Genomic DNA, 23087 nt, shown 5'->3' on the forward strand with positions numbered 1-23087 from the left:
TGAGGACTTTTATCTGCCAAAAAGCATACTTTTCACTCCCTGAAGTTCTCATTCAATATGCTGACTTTTCAATGAGGACTTTTTACTCCAAAAAGGCTTACTTTTCACTCTCTGAAGTTCTCATTCAATATGCTGACTTTTCAATGCGGACTTTTTACTCCAAAAAGGCTTACTTTTCACTCCCTGAAGTTCTCATTCAATATGCTGACTTTTCAATGAGGATTTTTTACTAAAAAATGGCTTACTTTTCACTCCCTGAAGTTCTCATTCAATATGCTGACTTTTCAATGCGGACTTTTTACTCCAAAAAGGCTTACTTTTCACTCCCTGAAGTTCTCATACAATATGCTGACTTTTCAATGAGGACTTTTTACTCCAAAAAGGCTTACTTTTCACTCTCTGAAGTTCTCATACAATATCCTGACTTTTCGTACTCAAAAACTTATACAAGTCAACAAAATCATAAAATTGTATAAAAATAGAAGAATTTATTTAAGTAACATTATTATCTTTTTACAATTTTCGCAATCATTCTTCCCTATTTTTGTTTTTTTTTTTTATATAAAATCGGAAACATTTTTTTTTTTTTTTGTCAAACTTTTCTTAAAAATAATAAACAAAAAGTTCCGATCATTATAATGTTATTATTATTTTTGTTCTTCGTTATAATCTCATCTAAAAAAGGATCAATTTTTTTATTTCAATTAAGTACTGCTACTATCTTTCTTCTGATATTAATATGATTTTTTTCTAATATTAGATTGCTTTAAAAACTTACTACTATTATGCATTACGACATGCATTTCCATATGCAACAGCATCATTCAATGTGGCAAATACTTCAAAAGGACCCTCACCCAGAGCCATACTGCGAACAATTGTATCATTTACACGATCCATTGGACTAGCAATAAATATCCTCACTCCAAGTAGAGCCATTTCTTTCTTAATTTCACTTAAAGTCCTGCAACCAGCCATATCAATATGGGCAAGACATGAAAAGTCCAAAATTAGCACCCGGAATGAATTGAGCATATGACTTTTACCACCATTTGACTCCATGGCTATCAAAGAAGCACGACGAAGTTTCTGACAATCAACATTGATAGCTTCGTACATAGATTTCCTGTAGAAATTTCTTGTTGCAAAATTTAATGACCCAGTGTAGCGGAAAATTTTTGTTTCAGGAATTTCTACTGCCTTAGTATGTTGACCAATATCAACGTAAACACCATCAATGTCGGGAATTGTTCCAAGAAGTGAATTGTACGGTTTAAAGTCTTTAATATAAAGAGTTACCAGAGATAAACAAATTCCAACGAGGAGTCTAAGAAGAGAAGAAATGTTAAAATGTTAAAAAGTTAAAATGTTAAAATGTTAAAATGTTAAAATGTTAAAATGTTAAAATGTTAAAATGTTAAAATGTTAAAATGTTAAAATGTTAAAATGTTAAAATGTTAAAATGTTAAAATGTTAAAATGTTAAAATGTTAAAATGTTAAAATGTTAAAATGTTAAAATGTTAAAATGTTAAAATGTTAAAATGTTAAAATGTTAAAATGTTAAAATGTTAAAATGTTAAAATGTTAAAATGTTAAAATGTTAAAATGTTAAAATGTTAAAATGTTAAAATGTTAAAATGTTAAAATGTTAAAATGTTAAAATGTTAAAATGTTAAAATGTTAAAATGTTAAAATGTTAAAATGTTAAAATGTTAAAATGTTAAAATGTTAAAATGTTAAAATGTTAAAATGTTAAAATGTTAAAATGTTAAAATGTTAAAATGTTAAAATGTTAAAATGTTAAAATGTTAAAATGTTAGAATGTTAAAATGTTAAAATGTTAAAATATTAAAATGTTTAAATGTTAAAATATTAAAATGTTAAAATGTTTGTTAAAATTGGATCTTTGATGCCTACTCACCCAATATCAATATCAACAAAAACGACAAAAAAGAACGTAAAAATCCACGTTAGAACTTCCAACTTCCCTTGTTGAGAGAAACTTTTTAATTCCCGTGCTTGCATGAACATAGGCTTCAAAGCGACTAGAATTACTCCAGACAAAACGCACTAAAATCAAACAACAATACAAAAAATATTTCGCTTTAAAAAAAAAAATTACTTTTACTTACTTTTGGTAAAGTACTAAAAAACGGTCCAATCCAAAGAATTGTTGCCAGTATAAGCAAAGACGATACAAACGATGCAATCTGCGTTTTACCACCTGTTTGTTCTTGTACAACAGAACGTGACAATGAACAAGCCATTGGAATGCATGAAAAACATCCGCCAACAAAATTTCCCACACTCATTGCAAAAAGTTCCTGATTAGGTCTAACATCGTATGAATGCTTCTTGGCAAATGTTAATCCCATTGACATAACAATAGAATAACTAACAACAGCTATGGCTATTGAATCAACAGCTACAATTGGCAACAGTTCCAAAGGTGGGAACTTAAAAGACGGAAGGCCTGTAGGAATATCACCAACCAAGTTTACACCATAGTTGCCATTAAGGTCTATATACCTTGATAACAGGGTTCCACCAACTACAGCTATCAACTCTGCAGGGATGGGAAATCGCGATCTTTTAGACACCCAAGGTTTTACAAACTCATTCATTATAAGCATGAAGACAATGATACCGCCACAAATTGTCATGGATGATAAATTAGCAAATGGGAACGACTTTCCCAGATCGATGAAGGTGTAAACGATCTTGAAAGCACCTTTGTGTCGAGGAACTGATACTCCGAGGACATCTTTTAACTGACTTGTCATTACATGAACTGCAGCAGCTGTTGTAAAGCCATTTACCAAAGGATCACTTAGCAGAGAAGATAGGGTGCCCAATCGCATTAGTGCCATTAGAAACTATTAAAGAAATTTTAAGGTTAGAAATTTTCTTATCATCGTCTGATAAAAAAAACTTACATGAACAACTCCTGTCATTATAGCAGTTGCTGTTGCAACTTCTAACGGCGTATATCCTTCTTCTCCAGGCTTCAAATCTTCTGTCGAATATGTTTGCACTACTTTGAATGTCATAATACTCATAACAGCAAACGTTCCTATCGAAATATGTTTCGATGTACCGAGAAATAAGTAGACTAATACTGGAAATACTGCCATATACAATCCATTGCTAGGAGTCACACCGGCTAAGATACCATAGCCCATTCCGTGTGGTATATTCATTATGGCTACTGTGAATCCAGAAATAATATCTCCAAGAAGATTTTTTTGAACGGAATATTTCGGTAGCCATCGGAATATGGGAAAAATTCCTGTGAAAGTGTTGAGGAAATTCCAAGAAGTCCAAGATTTATTAAGTCCATATAGCAAACTTTTGTCACGCCCGGTATAACGTGATTGTTTGATAACAGTCTCTTGATCAACAACATCTCGATGTATATTCACTTCGGGTGGACCTTTTGGTTTGTGATCAAGGAAGCTTTTTTTGAAAGGTTCGCTTCTTAAAAGAGAGGTGAAAACATAAATTATTTTAAATGGAACTTATTGCTTTTATAGTTTGTACTTTGCCTACTCTGTGTTTAAGTGTTGTTTTTCCACGGTATTCATCTCCAATAGGAGGGTATTGGTTTTATGGTTATTTTTGTTGTTATATTGGGATGAACGTTTCTGCAAAGCATAAAACAAATTCTTAAAAAAGAACTTTATTTTTTTATTTTTTGATAATAGCTCAAGAGGTTTAAGTCAAATCTCATTCAACTTGATCAGTAAAAATTATACACGTTGTACTATAATAAACAGTTATGAGCTATATTTTAATTTCACGCATGTTTCATTTATGCAAATATTTTCAAAAGTGCTAAGTGAAAAATTTGAAACAAATTACGAAATCATGATATTATATAACTAGAGGATTTAAAATAAATAAAATTACTTTTTGAAGTGAAAACTTCTTTAGTATCGTAGTGATTTGAAAAAAGATGAAACGAAAACGCGACACGAACATTCAACTTGTTATAACTTTTTTTTTTAATAGATAGATGAATGAAATTTGTACTGTAGATAGGTAATTAAATAAACCATAAATGTACAAAATTTTCATTAATTTCATATTCAAAATTCTGATATAACTGTGAAAAGATGTTCTTTTTCTACACGCGTTATATCTTTTGATCTAGTGCACATACAAATTTAATTTAACTTTAATACGCATGCTGATAACATAACCTTTCATTGGATATATCACAATTACTGTACAAGCTCTAAAAGTTACACAATCTTAAATTGAAAAACTTGAAAAATACCTCAAAACACGTGTGGAGATCTTTTGACGATGACCAGTGTAGGAAGTACCGTAATCTCAGCTTGAAATTTCGACATAGTTGGCTTTAAAAAATTCTTATTTTTTGTCTAGGCATGGTAGAAATATGATACGTCATGTAATCATTTTTATCAAAAAAAAACAAAACCGACTAAAACTGGGTTTTATGGTTTTTCTAATAGTTCCCATGGCCAGAACTGAACGAAATTGAAATGGGGCCACATGGCACCCACTAGCTTTTCAATACAAAAAGAATTATGATTGGTTCACTCAGTCCAAAGTTATGAGGTAACAAAAAAAAAAAAAAAATACAGTCGAATTGAATACCTCCTCCTTTTTGGAAGTCAGTAATAAAAGGTGAAATAACCTTTCAGATGATATAAAATTTACTATAGGTTGTATCATTTAAAAAAATATACTTAATGGTGTTAAAAGAGAAAAAAGATTGATTTTTTTGCTTTTTAGATGAAAAGTGATTTGGTTTGAAAAAAATAAGCTCTTTTTGTAGATGTTGTATAGACATAGACGGTATAAATATTTTGAGCTGAAACAATAAGCTTTCAGATGGTATAAAACTAATATAGGTTGTCATATAAAAAACATGTACATATTTAAAGGAGATAGAATAAAAATAGGTAGATTTTTTCTTTTTTTTTGCAAGAAAATTTTTTTTTTTTAAGGTTTCACTTCTTCCACGTGTGAATTGCACAAATGACTTTTTTTTTAAGAACAGAAATCTAAATCGATACAGATAAAACAAATTTAATCTGTTTATGTTTATTAACAATTGTTAAAAGATTTGTTAATGGAAAAATTGTTAGAAAAGAACAAACACAAACCTTAAAAGTTTATCTTTCTCCAAATTTTGCCGCATACGACTTTCTTACCTATCATGTTAAAAGATAAAAGAACTTCTTCGTATTCTTAATGTCTTTAAATGAAAGTGTATTTTTCTCTTTTTGTTGAATTTTGTACAATATTTTATTTTTAGAACTTTAATTTAACTCTTGCTTCAGCATTCAGGTGTCAGTTCTTCTGTTCAATATGGACATTTATTACTCAAGATGTAGCCCGATTGCTATACATTCTTCGATAAATAAACTACTAAGAGCTTTAAAAGTTAGTATTTCGAACACGTATCCATTTTTTTTAAATGTGATTTCCGAGATCGGGATGTGTAACATCACACGAACAAAATTAATTCTTTTCAGTGTTCATTTTGGCTGTGCGTGTGAATATGTTATCAACACTGAGAAAAATCATAGGAATTGAGGTGGTCATCATCTTATTTTAAGGTGCCCTTTTTTTCTACGTGAAGGAACGCTTTAGGGCTCTAAGGGCCATTTGCTGAATCGAAACTAATTTATGTTGAACATAAACTCTTATTCCCTACTTTTCCCTCTGCATAAACTGTCACATAAGGATTTATGTAGAACTTAAATTGCTTAAGGTTCGAATCAGCAAACGGGTATAAATGAATGAATGAATAGAATTACCCACAAAATCAAACACTTTCGCATGAAATTTTTATTCTTAAACAAAGTTAAGCTTTTATTATTCGAACCTTGAAATTTCTTACCTCCCTGTTTCATTTTTCTTGACTCAAATTTAGGTAAGTTATGTTGAGTTAACTAAAAAAAGAGCTTTTAGCATGCAAAATATTGCATTTTATTTTTTAATTAATTTATTTTTTTGGAAGTTTTATTTTTGGCTTATACTAAAATCATATCAATGATTCTTTACAAAAAGTTGAAATCGAATAAGCACTTTCGGAGATAATCGGATTTGAAAAAACGGTTCTAAGGCAGGTACCGTTAATAATGATTTTCAAAAAAAAAAAAAATTTATTAGAAGATAGACCTTGTATTAAAACTTACATTTGAATTTTTTAAACAAAATCGTTGGAGCCGTTTTTGAGAAATTTCAATTTTACTAAAATCGGTTTTGAACAAAATGAACTTAACAAGCTGTTTTATGCAACTATTATAGAATGATTCATTGTTTGAATTTCTAAAACTGAAGTGGTATCCACACTGTTTCGAATGCTTTAACATGAATAAAACCACTGTATCAAAGCCATAATATTACTATTGAAATTTAAATTATGACTTATTTTTTGACTATGCGTAGGAAAAACGACAGAGCACCAGATTTTATAATTGGAATGTAAAAAAATATGAATTGAGCATACTCACATTAATACAAAAACTCACATTTTTCAACCCCTCAAAAACCATATTATGATGCCAATTAAAGCGTCTTAACTTTTTACTTCGTCATTAGGATTGATTACACTGGTTAACAAAATTAAGCTTATTTTTTGTTGCCGAAACAAAAATATACTTTTCTGAAGGTTTTCGGTGTGCTGAATTCGAATCCGAAGTCAAAAAAAATTAATCAGCTCCCGTTTTTGAAATATTACCGTTAGAAAATGCAGCACTTCGAGCCTTATTCTTTTATATTATGGAAAATTGTTTTAAATCTGTTTAAATCTTTCCGATATCTTTTTTACTGCCCGAGATATCCTCAATTGTTTGGTATTTTTATAAATTTTATAACGTCATTATCTTCATTATGATATACATATGAAGCCAAACCCACTGACTTCAGTTTAAGATATCTCGGGCAATACAAAAGATATTGAAAAGATTTAAACGGGTATCGAAAGATGGAAAACAGTTCTTATAGAAACCGCGTTACTATATATGCTCAAACAATTTTCCTTATACAAAAGAATAATATCCGAAGAACTCAAAAAAACGTTTTTTTTGCATTTTCTAACGGTAATCTCAAAAATGGGAGCTAATTAGTTGTTTTTGACTTCCGATTCGAGTTCAGCATACCCAAAAACCTTCAGAAAAGTATATTTTTGTTTCGGCAACAAAACCCTTGTAAACCCTTTATACATACATCCAGTTCCAAAATTTGCTTTGGGCTCTCGGTTTTTCAACCAAACTTAAACGCACTACCCTTGAATAATTAGAAATGCTCTACAAAGTCCAATACTTTTCATTATTCCTTTCACAAGGATAAATTTGATTGAACAAAATTAAAATATTCCACATACGCCACAGTGACCGTTGAATTTAAACTAAGAAAAGATACAAAAGTTGATACTTTTCCATCGAACTGCATTAGCAAATTGCATGCTCGTCTAAATCATTAAAAAAATAATAAAAAATACTAGCAGTTTTATAAACATTTCCCACTACTAAGTAGCAAGATTGCAACTACTTACAATAAAACAATTTTGTGCTTAAAATTGTGCATTACACTGATATCAGCTAATCTGAAGTAGAAATCTTGAGAACAACACCTTTCAATACATGCATGTCTGGGAAGCTAAAAAATACTTTACAGCGTGGATCACACTCAGATAGTTTTGAGTTAGTCATTGTAATTATAGTTTGCTGTGGTTATTCATCTCTGATGCGATCATAAATGTCAATTCTTTTGCATTTCATATTATTTAACTTGAAAAAGCATATATGTACAAAATTATTGAAAATGTAAATGTATTGGGAGTTATTTAAAATATTCACAAATTTTTTTTACTCGAAGTTTAAATTTTTGTTTGTCCCTAAGGGCCAATTTTTTGATAGTTAGATAAACCTCAGTTAGAGCTTATTCCTAGGAATAAAAGTTTTTTTTACATCGACTTCTGATAGTCTAACTGACGATTGAAAAATCAGGCTAATTCCCATGTTTTATATAGTTTAAACAAAAAGCTTTAAACACTTTTCTTGCACTTTCATTGACAAAAATTAGTAGGTATAAAACTTATCGAATATTTTTCATTTTTTTTAAAGCACTTATTTATTTGGTGGCAATGCGTTCAATAAAATTAGTTAAAAACTTTTTTTTTTCAACAAATATATTTATTTAAAAAAAAAAACTACCTTTTCGATTGCAAAAAAATCCCCCGACTAATAAAAACTCCCTCGACCACGAAAATGCGACCAACAATTAACGATTGCAGTCGATACTCTCATCTCGCAATACCGATTTCTCAAGTTGTCGATTGTCGACTATCGTTCTCCAATCGAAAACCGTAAATTAAGTGGAGTCAAATCAAGATTTGCTAAGCAATTCATATTACGAATATGAAAAGGTATATACACTTCTACTAGCACTCTGAGCACTGATAATATAAGCATTTTAAATTGAAACTGTGGAAAAAATTGCACGTGTAATGAAATCATTTAAAATTAAAAAAAAAAAAAAACTTTTATATAAAAGCTGTCATAGTATACCTACGATCGCGAGATTTAGTCTGGTTATATTATACTACTGACTTCATTCATAGAGGCACTTTTTAATTTTATACATTGTTTCGTTAATGTTAATGTACTTTAAGTTAATAATAAACTAACAAAACAAAAGAGATAAATAAGTTAATTAACACTTTGAAATTAAAAAAAAAAGAAATATCAAATGATAAGATATGCAGATAAAAATCTAAGCAATTGAACATATTTTTTTTTTATAGTTATTTATATGAGATACATTAATGAGAACAAGTGTTTTAAAAAGAAGATTCATAAAGACATAAACGCACAGAAAATACAAAACAAATATGGTAAAAATTATACAAACAGATGGAGGTTTTGACTCCACTATTCTGGTATATTTAAATTGATTAGTTTTCATTTTTGGTTTTTATTTTATTTTATTTTTTTTTTTTTTCAAATAAAATCGATTTGTTGGAAACGCAGTATACTTATGTGAAATAATTTTCAAACTGAAACTTTTGTTTTTTCTTACCTGAAATATTTCTTAAGAATTTAAATATTCTTATCTGCGGAGATGAACATGCATAGGTATAAATAAAATATAATCTTGATCTTAACTAAGATTATAAATAATGTGTAAAGACTGGATCAAAAGAAATTGCCCTTGATGCAAATATTTGCAAACGTTTTGTTTTGAATGAACACTTTAAACTTTCTATTAAAAAAAAAAAAAAAACAATGATAAAATCAAAAGTGTTTGTCTTTTTTATAAAAATCACAGCATCCGTATGGAGTGACATAAAGATAAAAAGAAGATTTTTTGGTTATTGTTTATAAATTTGTCCAAATCCGTTGAACCGAGGCGCGAGGATTAAAAATCTAAAGCTATGGCAGGTTTCACTTAACTTTCTGTATATTAAGCATATGTAAAATTTTACATACAAAATAAACCATTTGAAGGTTAACTCGTCAGATTAGTTGCCCATTAATAAAAAAATTTCCATTAATCGTTTCAATTTAAAAAAATTACGCATACCACAGTGACCCGCGCAGTTAACTGACAAAAAGTTTACTTTTTTTGTTGGTAATTTACTGAGAGATTAAATCATCATTATTATTCATTCAGAATTATACTCATTTACCTATATAATAAATCATTAAAAAATATTGGAAGCTGGGGGAACTTTTTATTTACTATCATGAGAGACAAAATTTGTGCGAATGATTTGTTTGGCCAAGTTTTGATACCTTATATTGGTTCTGATCCAAAGATCATTTCTCATAAAAAATCACTTAAAATTTTCACTTAAATAATGAAAAAAACACCTGTTTTAATGTAAAAAAAATCTTAAGTAGAAACTTAGTATAATTTAACTTACAATTTAATTTTAACCTTTAAACAGAAAAAGCAAACAAAAATCGATCTGGCTGGCACTAACTTTCGGCTAAGAATAAAAGTAACTTAATAACATGGGATTGTTTAGTCCCATTCAGCTCTAGCGAAGTATTCGTCGGAGCGGAAAGTTCTCCGACAAGCAAAAACTATCCAATTCGAATGAAATCGAACAAATTTCCGTTCCGACGATTAATTTTTGTATTTTTGATTTTGATCATATTTTGCATGTTAAACACCTTAATATACGACGATTATGATTGAGTTGTGACTGTGATTAAAAAAGTATGTTATTCAAGAGCATAATTCAAGCGTTTACGTGATTAAGGTGTTAAGTGACAAATTTTAGTAAATAGTTTCATTTTTTTTTTCCTAAAGTCTTTGTAACCACTGTCCTCCATTTTGATCCCAAAAAGTATAGCAATACAAAAATTCTAAATGGATAGAAATTAAAGCTCAAATGTTGAATTTATCATAAAAAAATGTTTCAGAATACGAAAACTTGACCTTTTTAAAAGTTTGACCGATAAAACAAACGAAAATTTAAAGGTGCTATGACTTTTGAATCATAACAATTTATTTAGCTCGATTAAATATTTCCTAGTCGGTGCACTGAGAAATAAAAAAAAATATTTCTCAATTTTTGGTTAGGAGTAGTAACCTGTAACCTGGACAAGTAACCTGGGGACAGTAGATCTTATTGCTTAAGGTTACTGCTTTAAGCAATAAGATCTAATGTCCAGAACAAAAATTAAATCAGCAGCAAAACAAATCTACTACTCTTTTTTAAGTGTTTTGTTCAACGTTCACTGTTTAAACGCACCCAATAGTATCAAAAATCATTTCTTATAGCGAAATCTGAGCTTTCTCCATTATTATTGTAAGTTTTCCGGTTAGAAAAACTATCAAAAAATCAGTTAAAAACTTTTCAATTTTGGTACTTTTTCGATTTCTTAGCCTAAGTAGTTAAGCCTTTAACTCAATTTTTTGTGGTGTTCATTTTTGAAGTTTTTTGTGTTCAAAAAATTTATTTAAATGGATTGAATTATATATTTTTGTTCATTTGTTGTACCTATATTGTAAGATTTAATGCGATATATTGCAATCTACGTGATTTTTTTCTCAATATACTGCGCTCAATTATCTACAGGGTGGCAACGCAGGTTATGAGCTTCTTATTTATCTTAAAACTACGTAATAACGGTGGCTTTTAAACTTTTTTTTAATAAAACATGTTAAAAATAAAATAATGGGGCTTCTTAAAAATTACTTTAAAATAAATTTGTCACACTTAGAAATGATTTCATACAAATTACTTTCAGAACTCTGGTGAGATTTTTTTCCAACTTAAAAAAGTCTCTGAGCGCTCTGAAACCTCCCTTAAGGGACACATCGTATGTCTTTACTTGTCTTCTGGTAAACAACAACACAAAAATTAAAAACAAATTGTCAACCCCTTTAACTTTTGCTAGGATCTCGTCTAGATATTGCTATAGAATATCACCCAACAACCGAAACTGAATCTTTTAAAGGTTTGATTTTTCAAGCACTCAGCCAAAAGAATTATCCGCAAACAGCTCCCCGAACAAAAATTTTTATATGAATTCAACTTATCTGTTAATAGCAAAAAATTGATCACTAGATCACAAATCTTTTTATCATTTGTTGTTTTTTTTTTTTCAAACCCATCAAAATTAATTTAATTTTTTATCTTTGTTTTAATTTAATAAGTGCATATACATATTTTTTTTATTAACAATTCTTTTTTTTTAACAATTGAAAATTATCGAATCATTATAAATCTTTAAGCATGATAATGTATTATTTGTGCATAAAAAATTAAATAATATTTTAACTCACTGTAAAATTTAACAAAAACTAAATGAAACCAAAGCTGACCATACAATACTTGAACACCAATTGAAAGACAAAATAATACTGTTGCCACTGCTTTGCAATCACCTAACTTTGTCAACAAAAACATTCTTGGAAAAATTCTCCAGCACACACATGGTCAGCAATTTGATCTCGTGGGGATTGAATCACAAGATCGAGGATCAATTAAAAAAAAAACGCGTGGTTATGGGTCCTCTTCTTGTTGATTGTCTTAATTGAATTTTTCCATGATCTTATAATTTCTTTTTTTTTCGCTGCACAAAGCATATCATTTGAATGGTTGATGGTTTGATGAAGACTTTTGTATGACAGTATTACTGAGTTGGTGGCTAGGTGTTAAATACAAAAAGAGTTCATTTTGATAAAAGTATTTACATATTTTGGAGTTTTTGAACGGAAATAAAAATGACATGCAAAAAAAGTAAGTTTCAAAAGTTATTCTCTTTAAGAATTAGAATTACGACCTTTTAAGATGATTATGAATAAATACAACAACTGGATAAAATTGTATAAAAATTGTATACTTTTTTTTATTATTATTATCGTTTTTACAATTCTTGTTATTTTATTTCTTTTTTTTTTTTTTAATTTTTGGTTTTCTATATTCAATCACAAAAATGTTTTTTTGTTCAACTTTTTCTTAAATACATTAAATAACACTTTTCTTTTATATAATAATTAATAATTATTTTTGTTGTTCTTAAAAAAAATGTCATTTTTAAAATTAAGTATCGACTTTTATACTTCAATTAAGTACTACAGGAATATTATTTTTTTTTTTTAAATCCTCCTTCATCTAACTCATTTTGTTTTTTTTTTACATATTTCTAACATCAAATAACATTTATTGTTTTTCATTAATTCAGGCACTTGTTTCATTTTTCTTATAAAGATAGAATTTTTGTTAAAAAAAAAAAATAATAAAAACAAATTTTTATTATCGAATTGAGTTATGTAGTTGTTCGATTTCGCATTTAAGTAGATTTTTAGTTATTGTTCTATGTTCTTACATTTCTATCACGTATTACGACATGCATTTGCATATGCAACAGCATCATTTAATGTGGCAAATACTTCAAAAGGACCCTCTCCCAAAGCCATGCTATGAACAATTGTATCATAAACACGATCTGCTGGACTAGCAATAAATATTCTCGCTCCAAGGAGACGCATTTCTTTTTTAATTTCACTTAGTGTCCGACAACCAGCCATATCAACATGGGCAAGACATGAAAAGTCCAATATTAGGACACGGAATGAATTTAGCATACTGGTATCACCACCATTAGCTTCTGTAGTTATTAAGGAAGCTCGACGAAGTTTCTGACAATCAACATTGATGGCTTCATACATGGATTTCTTGTAGAAGTTTCTTGTAGCAAAATTTAATGAACCAGTGTAGCGGAAGATTTTTGTTTCGGGAATTTCCACTGCATCGTTGTGATGACCAAGGTCAACGTAGACTCCATCAATGCCAGAAATTGTTCCAAGTAGCGAGTTGTAAGGTTTTAAGCCTTTCACATAGAGAGTCATCAGGGATACACATATTCCGACGAGGAGCCTAGAAAAAAAATTTATGTATAAGATCAATATTTCTTTTTGAAAACAATAATTTATTTTATTGAGGATGGTGTTGACTAAGCAGTGATACTTTTTGGGGCTGAACTAATTTCTCACAAGAGACAAGACACCTGAAAAAATGTTTTAAGGTGGTGAAGGCTGGTATTTGAACCCAGACCTCTTTTGCCATAGAATAATTCATAAAATTAATAGCTCGTCACACAAAGGTATGATAACTTCGATGGCAGACTGATTATCACAGGAAAAAATTAAAACACTTCAAGGGAACGATTTGTGTCATTTTGTTTAATATAACTATCAGCTGATACGAAAAATAAATTTGCATCAGGAAAACAAATAAATACAATTTTAGAAAAAAAAATAATTGCTCCATTGTGAACTTTTTTTTAATAAAAGTTCTTTAAGTCATTCATAATCGATTGGTGCGTCATTTTTGTTTCAAATCGAATAAAAACATCACAAAATATCTATTTGAAAACGTTTCCTGATGCATTTTCCTGATCGCTATAACCGGCCCCTAAGGAAATAGGCCTTACGTCAAGATCAATAGTATTTTCATATTGGACAGTGAGATAGAGAAAGAGAGCAGGGCCGGTTCAAAGAAGATGGATGAATGAAGAAGAACTGTGTCCTTTTCTTCTTCATTCATTCAATTAGAAAGACGTTAAGTCGTTTGGCGTGTCTGCCTATTAAACATTGTCCTTTTAGAACACTTATGGTGTGGAGCTTTTATGCAATCAATTTAAATTCAACAAACACTTTTAAGATTTCAATTCTATAGATGGCTAAATTTGTTTGATCGCCTGGCAGGTATAACTTTATCTAAGGTTAGTTTGTTTTTTGAAGCGTCCTGTCCTAGCATACGTTTATATGTAACAATGGGTATACCTATATGGTTGCGTTCTGGCAGAAGAGCAGTATTTAATCCTTTTTTGTCGAGTTCGTTCACCTTACGGTTGCCATTATGTTACCCGGCATCTATGTTCAGACATCTATCTTATTGATGTTTTACAGTCTATGAAATAGATCGATTTTGTAGAGACAGAGGCAAAAGATTTTATTGCTTCTTGGTTGTCCGAGAAGATTCGAATATCCGTGTTGGATATCCCGTTTTCTCAAAAACAGGACTTTTTTAATCGACATAATTTTTAGTTGGAGCACACTACAATGATCTGGTAGGGGGAAGAAAAGACTATATAAATAATAAATGAAAATATTGCAGTTTTTTATTAGTTTTCCAACCCTCAGTGTAGAAGTTTTAGCATTGAAGCTACGGTCTGAAACGGATCTTGAGGGAATAGATACCTGGAAATTATTTTCAATCACCAATTGGGATAAGGTGTAATGTAACTCTAATCCGGACTGATTCGCAAGTTATTGAGAATGTTAGTGTGGCCAATATGATCAATGGTTATCAATGGTTCACTGTAAGGTTGTCTTGCGTAGAGTAATTCAGTTTACTGCTATTTGTTTGCTGTAGATGACAAGGGGTGTGAGATTTATTAGTATGTCAAAGGCGTCTGAAGGTGTTGTCGGGCTTAGCGTTGCTTATAAACATACTTCCTAACTTTTGGACTTTGTCCAGTACGCTTCACCATTCTTACCCAGTACGTAAGTATTCGTCTAATAAACGAGATGTACATTGTGAACTTATTGACCAATGTTAAGAGAAATACCCAATTTGCCATCAGTACCTTTTTTGTATGAAAAGAGTGCCACATTTTTAACTCTTTCTTGATTATTTACCACTTAGATCAGTTTTTTTTACGAAATATGAGCCCAAGTGTTTAAGATATTATTTAGCTTGATTAAATAGAGTATGTATCGGGGGTTTAAAGTAAGGAATCTTGCATTTCTCGTGAAGAGAACAAGATTCGTTGTTGTGGGGATTTATATTCAATCCACCACGTTAAGGCCAGTGCATTAGTTTTATTCATCGGAATCGTATATAATCTGTATTACAGAAATAAGTTCAAAGTTTGTCCAATTAAGACCGTCTAAATTTTTGTTCTTATAATTTTTAGTATTACAGATAAATTGCACATGCTAGTTTTGGCTCATTCTACACATAAATATAAAGAATTGTTATCTAGTTATAGATGGAACTGATTCCCTAAATGTTTTGCCGTTACATTTATTAACTTATTTCACTCACCCAATATCAATATCAATGAAAACAACGCACGTGAATGTCAAAAACCACGTAAGAAGTTCCAGCTTTCCTTGTTGAGCGAAATTTTTCAATTCCCTTGCTTGCATAAACATTGGTTTCAATGCCACAATAATAACTCCAGACAAAACACACTGCAATACAAAATACATAGTTAAATTTAAAATACTTAACCATCAAACAACTATTAAACTAACCTTTGGTAAAGTATTAAAAAATGGTCCAATCCATAGAACTGTTGCCAGTAGAAGCAAAGCCGAAACAAGCGATGCAATCTGTGTTGCACCACCTGTTTGTTCTTGTATAACAGAACGTGACAACGAACAAGCCATTGGAATGCACGAAAAGCATCCGCCAACCATATTTCCCATACTTAGAGCAAATAACTCTTGATTTGGTCGAATTTCATACGAATGCTTCTTGGCAAATGTTAATCCCATTGACATAACAATGGAATAACTTACAACAGCTATGGCTATTGAATCAACAGCCACCATCGGCAACAGTTCTAAAGGTGGGATATTAAATGTTGGCAGACCTAATGGTATGGTGCCAAGCAAATTAACACCATAATTTCCATTTAGGTCCATATACTTTGATACTAGGGTTCCACCAACAACAGCCATCAATTCGCCTGGGATGGGAAACCGCGTGCGTTTGGCCACCCACGGCTTAAGGAACTCATTCATAACTACCATGAAGACTATGACACAGGCACAAACTTTTATATTGGTTATATTTGCTGCTGGTATCGACTTTCCTAAATCAATGAAGGTATAAACGATCTTGAAAGCACCCTTGTGTCGAGGAACTGATACTCCCAGGACATCCTTCAACTGGCTTGTAATTACATGAACTGCAGCTGCAGTTGTGAAACCATTGACCAAAGGATCACTTAACAGCGCTGAGAGTGTTCCCAATCGCATAAGTGACATTAATAACTGTTAATGAAACCGATTTGATTATAAGTCTTCAGTATATTATTTAAGAAACTTACATGAATAACCCCCGTCATCATGGCCGTGGCAGTGACAACCTCCAACGGCGTATAACCCTCTTCACCCGGTTGCAAATCCTCCGTCGCATGTGTCTGCACAACTTTAAATGTCATGATACTGATGACAGCAAACGTTCCTATCGATATATGCTTCGATGTCCCAAGGAACAAATAAACTAATACTGGAAATATGGCCATATACAATCCATTACTAGCTGTTACACCAGCCAATATACCATAGGCCATGCCATGTGGTATATTCATAATGGCTACCGTAAATCCAGCAATAATATCTCCAATAAGGTCCTTTCGCAGTGAATATTTTGGTAGCCATTGTATAATTGGAACAATTCCTGTGAATAAACTGAGGAAGTTCCAAGTACTCCAATATTTACGCAATCCATAGAGGACACTTTTGTCACGCGCTGTATAGCGTGTTTGTTTGATAACAGCTTCTTGGTTAAGGACATCTCGTTGTATGTTCAATTTGGGTTTACCTTTTGGTTTTTGATCTAGAAAGGTTTTCGTTAAAGCTTCGCTTCTATAAATTGGATGGAATAAAAAAGAGAAATTATTTCAAATGGAACTTAATATTAAGATGGTTTGTACTTTGCCTACTCAGTGCTTAAGTCTTTGGCCACAGTATTCATCTCCAATTCATATACATCTGAAAATTGAAGGGGATTTGTTTTACGGTTGCGGTTGTTGGAATTGTTGTTGTTGTATTGGCTTGTTGATGGCAAAGTTGCTGGTGATTTGGTTGATGTGCAACCGATAGGAGGTCCACCTTGTTGGATTTTTTTTAAATGTTCAAGAGCAATTTTACGGACATGTCTAAATTCAACGAGAATCGGCGGGGATTTCTGCAATGATCAAAAGAAATTCATTAGAAAAAGTGAATTGAGTAAGTTTTTTGAGAAGTGAAAAGCTGGAAAAGGATTAATTGGGGGCAAAAGGAGTTGCTCTAGCTACTTCAAGACTACTTAATGGAGATTCTAACCAAAATACTCATGCGAATGATGAACTTTAGCAAATATACTTCATGATGAATGAAGTATTTACCCATTCATTGCTTGCATGTTTCTCCATATTGAGGAATAGTGATGAGTAGAATGATCGGTTAATAGAGTGTCCTGACTTTTCTAAATTAATAAAATTTATTTTTTATTAAAAAATATTTAAAATGATTTTCGGCATACTTAAGGTCGATAAATCAACGCTCATTCCACAATTTTTAACACAATCCTGGAAGACCAGAACAAAGTTAATCATTATAGAGTGTGAAAGTATGAAAGGATATCTTGGAAGCAGGGTAAATAGGGAAGATAAATAATCCTTTCTGACAAGGCAAATGAATATGTATTGTAACTGCTTAAAATCAAGGTCTTAAAAAACTGACTGTTTATAAAAAAGCTTTGATATGTCGATTTGACCATTTCGAAAACCATGTCTGACAATCTTTTTGATGGAATATCATGACTCAGGGACAAATAGCTCTATTTTTATATAGAAGTAAAGTGTTTTTTACAAAGGACAGTTGTGCAGCTTTATGTCACGCGATGCAATCAGATAGTTGGAAAGCATATTTATGTCATCAAATATTCATGAAAGACTCAGTAATGGGTAAATAGGGACACGTAAGGGAATATATTTTTTAACGACACAAAGCAACGACATGAGTCAAAACATAAAAAATTTCTTTAGTGAAACATAAACCTTTCATATTATTAAAGGGTCTCATAAGTTCAAAATTTTTACCCATCAAAACCAACCGGAACACAGAAAATTGCTACAAAATCTACAACTTACTATGTAAAACCTTAAAAATCAACTGGCAAACAGTATTCTCTGTTAGCTTCTGTTAACTAAAAATTGTTTTTTTTTTTTTTTGTCTTTCTTTTTTAATACTAGCAATCAGTGTTGTGCACGTTTTTCATTTATAGATATGGGAATTCAGCAATATTAATTTACAACAAAATGAATTTATCTAAAGATTGTTTTTTTGTTCTCAATAAAGAAAATGTTCATTGTTTGATTTGTATTTTTTTTTTTTTGTATTCGTCACTTTTTGAATCAAGATAATGAGGCAAAGTTTATTTTCTGATCAAAAAACGAACTCATTTATAGAAATTGATCTTGTGTACATAGTTTGTTTATAGACATTTTATTGGATATGAACGAATACATATATTATTTATGACTAGTTTATTATACTTTGAGATAACCATATCTTTATGTTTATAAATAAAATACACAAGAAAATGTTGCAATTTTTGTTTCTTTGTAAAATATAAAGTCTTATTTAATAACAGATATCATGAAAATAATTTTAGCTTGATTATGCTCAGTAAAAGTGGAGCAGAATTAATTCTATAGTTTTATGATTTTAAAGCGGCTCGACTTAAAAAAAAAACGTTTAATGATGATGATGACATACGCAATTTATATCCATCATAAGAACACAAAATTAATAAGACGTTATGCTTAGAAGGTTTTATTTTTTAAAGAAAAAGAGTAAAGGAGAGGGGTTATGAAAGCTTTTTATTTTAAACAAGCCTAACAAAACCTATTAGGCTCACAGCTGTACTGGGCCAAGTCACAAAAAGTGAATTTGGAGGTAAAAAAAAGTTAAAATCAATACTGTCCCTTTAATTACTATTAACTTGAGGATTTTTATTTAAATTATGAAGATATTTTGTCTGAAGTTATTGAGCATCGGTATGACTTTCGGGTTTTTTTCTGTTTGTCGCTATTAAGAGCACCACTTGGTTAGCAAAGATCTTTTATTTACTCATAAGTTCATAGTAAAAAATTCATAATGCATCAACATCTCATTTTAAGCTCGATACCATTTGAGAAGATTATGATTTAAATTTAAATACATACTTTCGAATAAGAAATTACATCATTTTATATAAAGTTTTATAGGTTTGAAATTCTTCAAAAATTATTTTTTGCACTCTTATTTTGCCAATACATTTTGGAAATACCAAAAATGATGGAATAATTTTGACAAAATAATAAATTGACAAAAATATTCTTCCAAATGCTAAAACATTCCACCCAACCTTAATTAAAGGTGCCATTCATTGCCTTTTTTTTTATTGCAAGTGGAGGAAACAATATCAAATCAAAGAAATAAGTTTCCAAAAGCATTCAAATAAAATCAACTAAAATTTCCGTCAGCTATTCACTAAGTAAAGAAAAAGGTCTCACATACGCCATAGTGTACCAATACTAATATATTATGAATAAGCAAACCGTAACTATTCTAAAACTGTCATTTCGTTTTTAATTTGACATTTCTCTAAATCCTTATGCTTGTTTAGGTCATACTTGCACACAATGCACATGCAATTTCTCTTTTCCCACAATATTGATTTTAATTCAAAAAGAAATCGTTAAATTAGCATTGAAATGTTTTTTTTTGCAAATAAATTATCGCTTTCTTCAAGGACGGTAAACAAACATTGTTAAGCAACAATTTTTGTCATAAAATGATTACTATTGCCACGCCATGAATATGTCACAATGTAATATAAATATAATGCCATATAATAGTTGTTTCTGATTTCAAATAAACAGTATACCTAACATCTGTAGTTTTCGACATCTAAGGTAAAGAATGATTTAGAAGTTATTAAGTTAATTTTAATGACAAAGAAATGACTTAATAGGGGTTGTAAGTTTGTTAAACAAAACAACTTACTGTTTTAGGATACTATTTCTGTTGAAGCTATATAATCAGGGTTCTCTGATAATATGTAGTACTAAAATAAGTTGTTTTATTTTTTTCGTCTCACTTTAATTAGATTGATATTTTTATTTTATTATAGTTATTAATTAAAATCTTGTAACTCATTTATCTTAATTATTATGAAGTTTGTATCGTTTAAGCATAATTCAAAATTTTTAATATACAAGAAGTAATTAATAAAATGCACAATAATAATAACTATCGGGATTATTTTCTGACAATTATGGCTATCTCTTCTTTTTTCTAATTAATCATTCATTTATCACTCACTGTTAAAAAATAAAAAATTAAAGTGTTAATCTTCGCTCATTAATAAAGTAATGTACCTACATATGTCTATTTTTCGAAACAATAGTTTGCAATGTTTATTGTGTTTTAAATTTAATTCAGCTTGAAGTTAGATCTTGCAAGACTTGTGATTTCAATTTGTTACAGAACTTAAATGTGATTTTTTTTCCCTTATCCTCACATGATTCAATGTTATCACTTATTCATAGAAATAAAAATAACCAAACAGCATAAACTAACTTTTGCAAATTGTACAAGCATACAAAAGTTTTTGGCGCTAAACGATTAATTTTTATTAACGCATATTTGTGATTTTTTTCTAATCATGTGATGAGAATTACAAAAAAAACATACACTTGCTATAATAGGGTGACCATAATATTGTAGACTAATGGTTTTTTTTATGTATATTTCAAATTAAACTTGGTATTTTAACAAAACCTTAAAAAGCTGATTATTTAAAATATTTTATAAATGGTCCCTAACATAGTTAGCAAAGGCTTGATGGATCAGAGAGTTTATTTAACTGTGCCATAAAATTGAAACTATACATAAAAGTATTACTGAACTCCATGAAAAAAAAAATTCGAAAACAAATAAAATCTCATAAATTTAATTCTCTTTGGAAAAAAAAAACAGCATGTAGTGCACATGTGATTAATTAAAAAAAAAAGACCTTGACTGATTAAAACTTAATAATATTACCTATCTATAAATTTATTATACAATAGATTTATACTGAGTAATTTAGATTGATTGTTAAATCTTTATGCACTTAAGTGTTTATAAGATTATAGATAATCCCTGTTTAAATTTAACTTGTGCTAAACTTAATACTGTCAGTAAAATTATTTATTATACTTGTGATAAAGATAGGTAATTCATATATTATAGATTCGTCAAACGCTCTACCTTGAGATGTTATTAGTTTTAAAAATAACAGTACTTATGACTTCAGATACATTAAAAAATTTAAGTCCTCATTTTATAAAAAAAAAAAATATTGTCTGTTTTTATTGAAAAAGTTAGTATGTAAATTTTCGTTATTTTACTACAAAATAAAAACTCAAGATGAAATAAGCGTAACATTCTTGCTTCATGCAAAACAGTTTTAAAATATTATTTTTGACAATTTTTCATCGTTTGATATCGCATTATTGATGGGATAATGAATATCAACACTGATTTCTTTTTCGAAAAATGTTTTTTTATCGTCACACCCGTAACATAACTGACTTTAATTATTTATTATTATTATTATAAGAAATACCATGGATTTTATTCGCAAATTACGTTAAATTTTTAAAATATCGAGTATAGTGAATAATTCATAAAATTGAGAGAGAAAATTGTCACACCCGTAACTATATGTTTCTTTTTGATTGATGTATGTAAGTTTTTTGGGCAAATCGAATTTTGGATGTTTCCAATTGCTCTTTTGTTAAAACTGTTTTTAGTATTAATTTTTGTAATTTAAACCTTTTTTTTATTTTTCCATTAAATCTTTAAATTTTTATTTTAAAGCTTACGTGTAAGAAAATGAAAATCCTTATGGTTTCGATGGCGGATATATATTTTTTTTTGTCAAAATCTTAAAAAATGTTTCCACTTGATAATTAGCAAACTTGTGTTTTAAAAAATATGATCTTTATAATATTTCATGAATGCATTTTTTAATTATAAAAAAACCGCACTAAAAACTACTTCCTTTGTAATAAATCAAAATGTTCGACTAAAACAGTTGTTCATTCATTATTTTAAATTCAATTCAGCAATTCGATGTGCATTTTTCGTTTTTTGTTTTTTTTTTGTATTAAAAAAAAAAAGTCATTCGAGCGTTGCACGTTCATTATGTCTAATTCGCGTGAGCTACAAAAGTTAAAAAAAAAAGAAAAAAAAATACTCAACTCTTCTTAATTTATTTAGCAATTTGAGAAATGAGTTTATTTTTTTTTTCCACAGTTCAAAATATAATTGAATGGTTGTTTAGAATAACACGACATTTGTGACTGATGAGAAATAAAAAAAATAAATAAAATATACAAACAAACTTAAATTTTAAACAACCCCTTTTGGCTCAAATTGTCCAGGTCTATGTAAGCGGATTAATAACACTTACATAGGTGCTATACATTTGCTGACTTTTTTTTCATTATTTATTTATCTTTATTTTGTTTTGTGTTGACTTTTGAATTTGTTATTCACCTTATGTACTATGTTAACCGTTGATAGAATTTCCTTTCGAAAATACAATTTTCTTTGGAAATGTTGTTTGTTTTATATTTAATGCGAAGGTTAGCATTTTTGTTTTTGTTAGCGCCTTGACAATGAAAAGTGAACGAACCTATTCCCGCCATCAGTCGATACGATTTAAAAGGTCAATTATGTCTACCGGATTGTTGATAAGGCAAAAATCAGTCGTATAAAAATAAACTTGTGACCAACACGTGAAATATAAAATAATTTACGCATTTTG

The 23087-nt window shown here is 29.6% G+C and overlaps 2 protein-coding genes across 4 annotated transcripts; both read right to left on the bottom strand.

Moving 5' to 3' along the window:
• Positions 1-687: 687 nt before the first annotated feature.
• On the bottom strand, positions 688-7692 carry LOC129919291 (solute carrier family 26 member 6-like). Its single transcript, XM_056000147.1, has 6 exons — positions 7651-7692; positions 3551-3645; positions 2938-3478; positions 2134-2877; positions 1923-2071; positions 688-1327 (listed from the first exon to the last, which is right to left on the bottom strand). Exons 1-6 carry the CDS (start codon positions 7690-7692, stop codon positions 784-786), a joined length of 2115 nt encoding a protein of 704 aa, XP_055856122.1. The 3' UTR covers positions 688-783.
• Positions 7693-12726: 5034 nt separating this feature from the next.
• LOC129918239 (solute carrier family 26 member 6-like) lies at positions 12727-22256 on the bottom strand. Of its 3 annotated transcripts, XM_055998655.1 has the most exons (7): positions 17766-17853; positions 17629-17708; positions 17185-17429; positions 16567-17107; positions 15767-16510; positions 15555-15703; positions 12727-13379 (listed from the first exon to the last, which is right to left on the bottom strand). In XM_055998655.1, exons 1-7 carry the CDS (start codon positions 17836-17838, stop codon positions 12836-12838), a joined length of 2376 nt encoding a protein of 791 aa, XP_055854630.1. In that variant the 5' UTR covers positions 17839-17853; the 3' UTR covers positions 12727-12835. The 3 variants fall into 3 exon arrangements, with proteins under 3 accessions (XP_055854630.1, XP_055854632.1, XP_055854631.1); XM_055998657.1 differs by lacking the exons at positions 17629-17708; positions 17766-17853 and adding an exon at positions 22141-22256; XM_055998656.1 differs by lacking the exons at positions 17629-17708; positions 17766-17853 and adding an exon at positions 18325-18396.
• Between the last annotated feature and the right edge of the window lie 831 nt (positions 22257-23087).

This window comes from Episyrphus balteatus, chromosome 4 (assembly GCF_945859705.1).
Source record: "Episyrphus balteatus chromosome 4, idEpiBalt1.1, whole genome shotgun sequence".
Lineage (NCBI taxonomy): Eukaryota > Metazoa > Arthropoda > Insecta > Diptera > Syrphidae > Episyrphus > Episyrphus balteatus.

What these genes read in the sequence shown, in the direction of transcription:
- LOC129918239 (XM_055998655.1), bottom strand. Translation starts at nt 17,838, where the DNA reads ATGATTAACTTTGTTCTGGTCTTCCAGGATTGTGTTAAAAATTGTGGA. An exon ending in TGATGACGGGGGTTATTCAT is followed by an intron (nt 16,511 to 16,566) that starts GTAAGTTTCTTA and finishes TTTCATTAACAG; the next exon opens with TTATTAATGTCACTTATGCG. An exon ending in TTCATTGATATTGATATTGG is followed by an intron (nt 13,380 to 15,554) that starts GTGAGTGAAATA and finishes TTTTTTTTCTAG; the next exon opens with GCTCCTCGTCGGAATATGTG.
- LOC129919291 (XM_056000147.1), bottom strand. Translation starts at nt 7,692, where the DNA reads ATGACTAACTCAAAACTATCTGAGTGTGATCCACGCTGTAAA. An exon ending in AGTGTGATCCACGCTGTAAA is followed by an intron (nt 3,646 to 7,650) that starts GTATTTTTTAGC and finishes TATGCTTTGCAG; the next exon opens with AAACGTTCATCCCAATATAA. An exon ending in TAATGACAGGAGTTGTTCAT is followed by an intron (nt 2,878 to 2,937) that starts GTAAGTTTTTTT and finishes TTTCTTTAATAG; the next exon opens with TTTCTAATGGCACTAATGCG.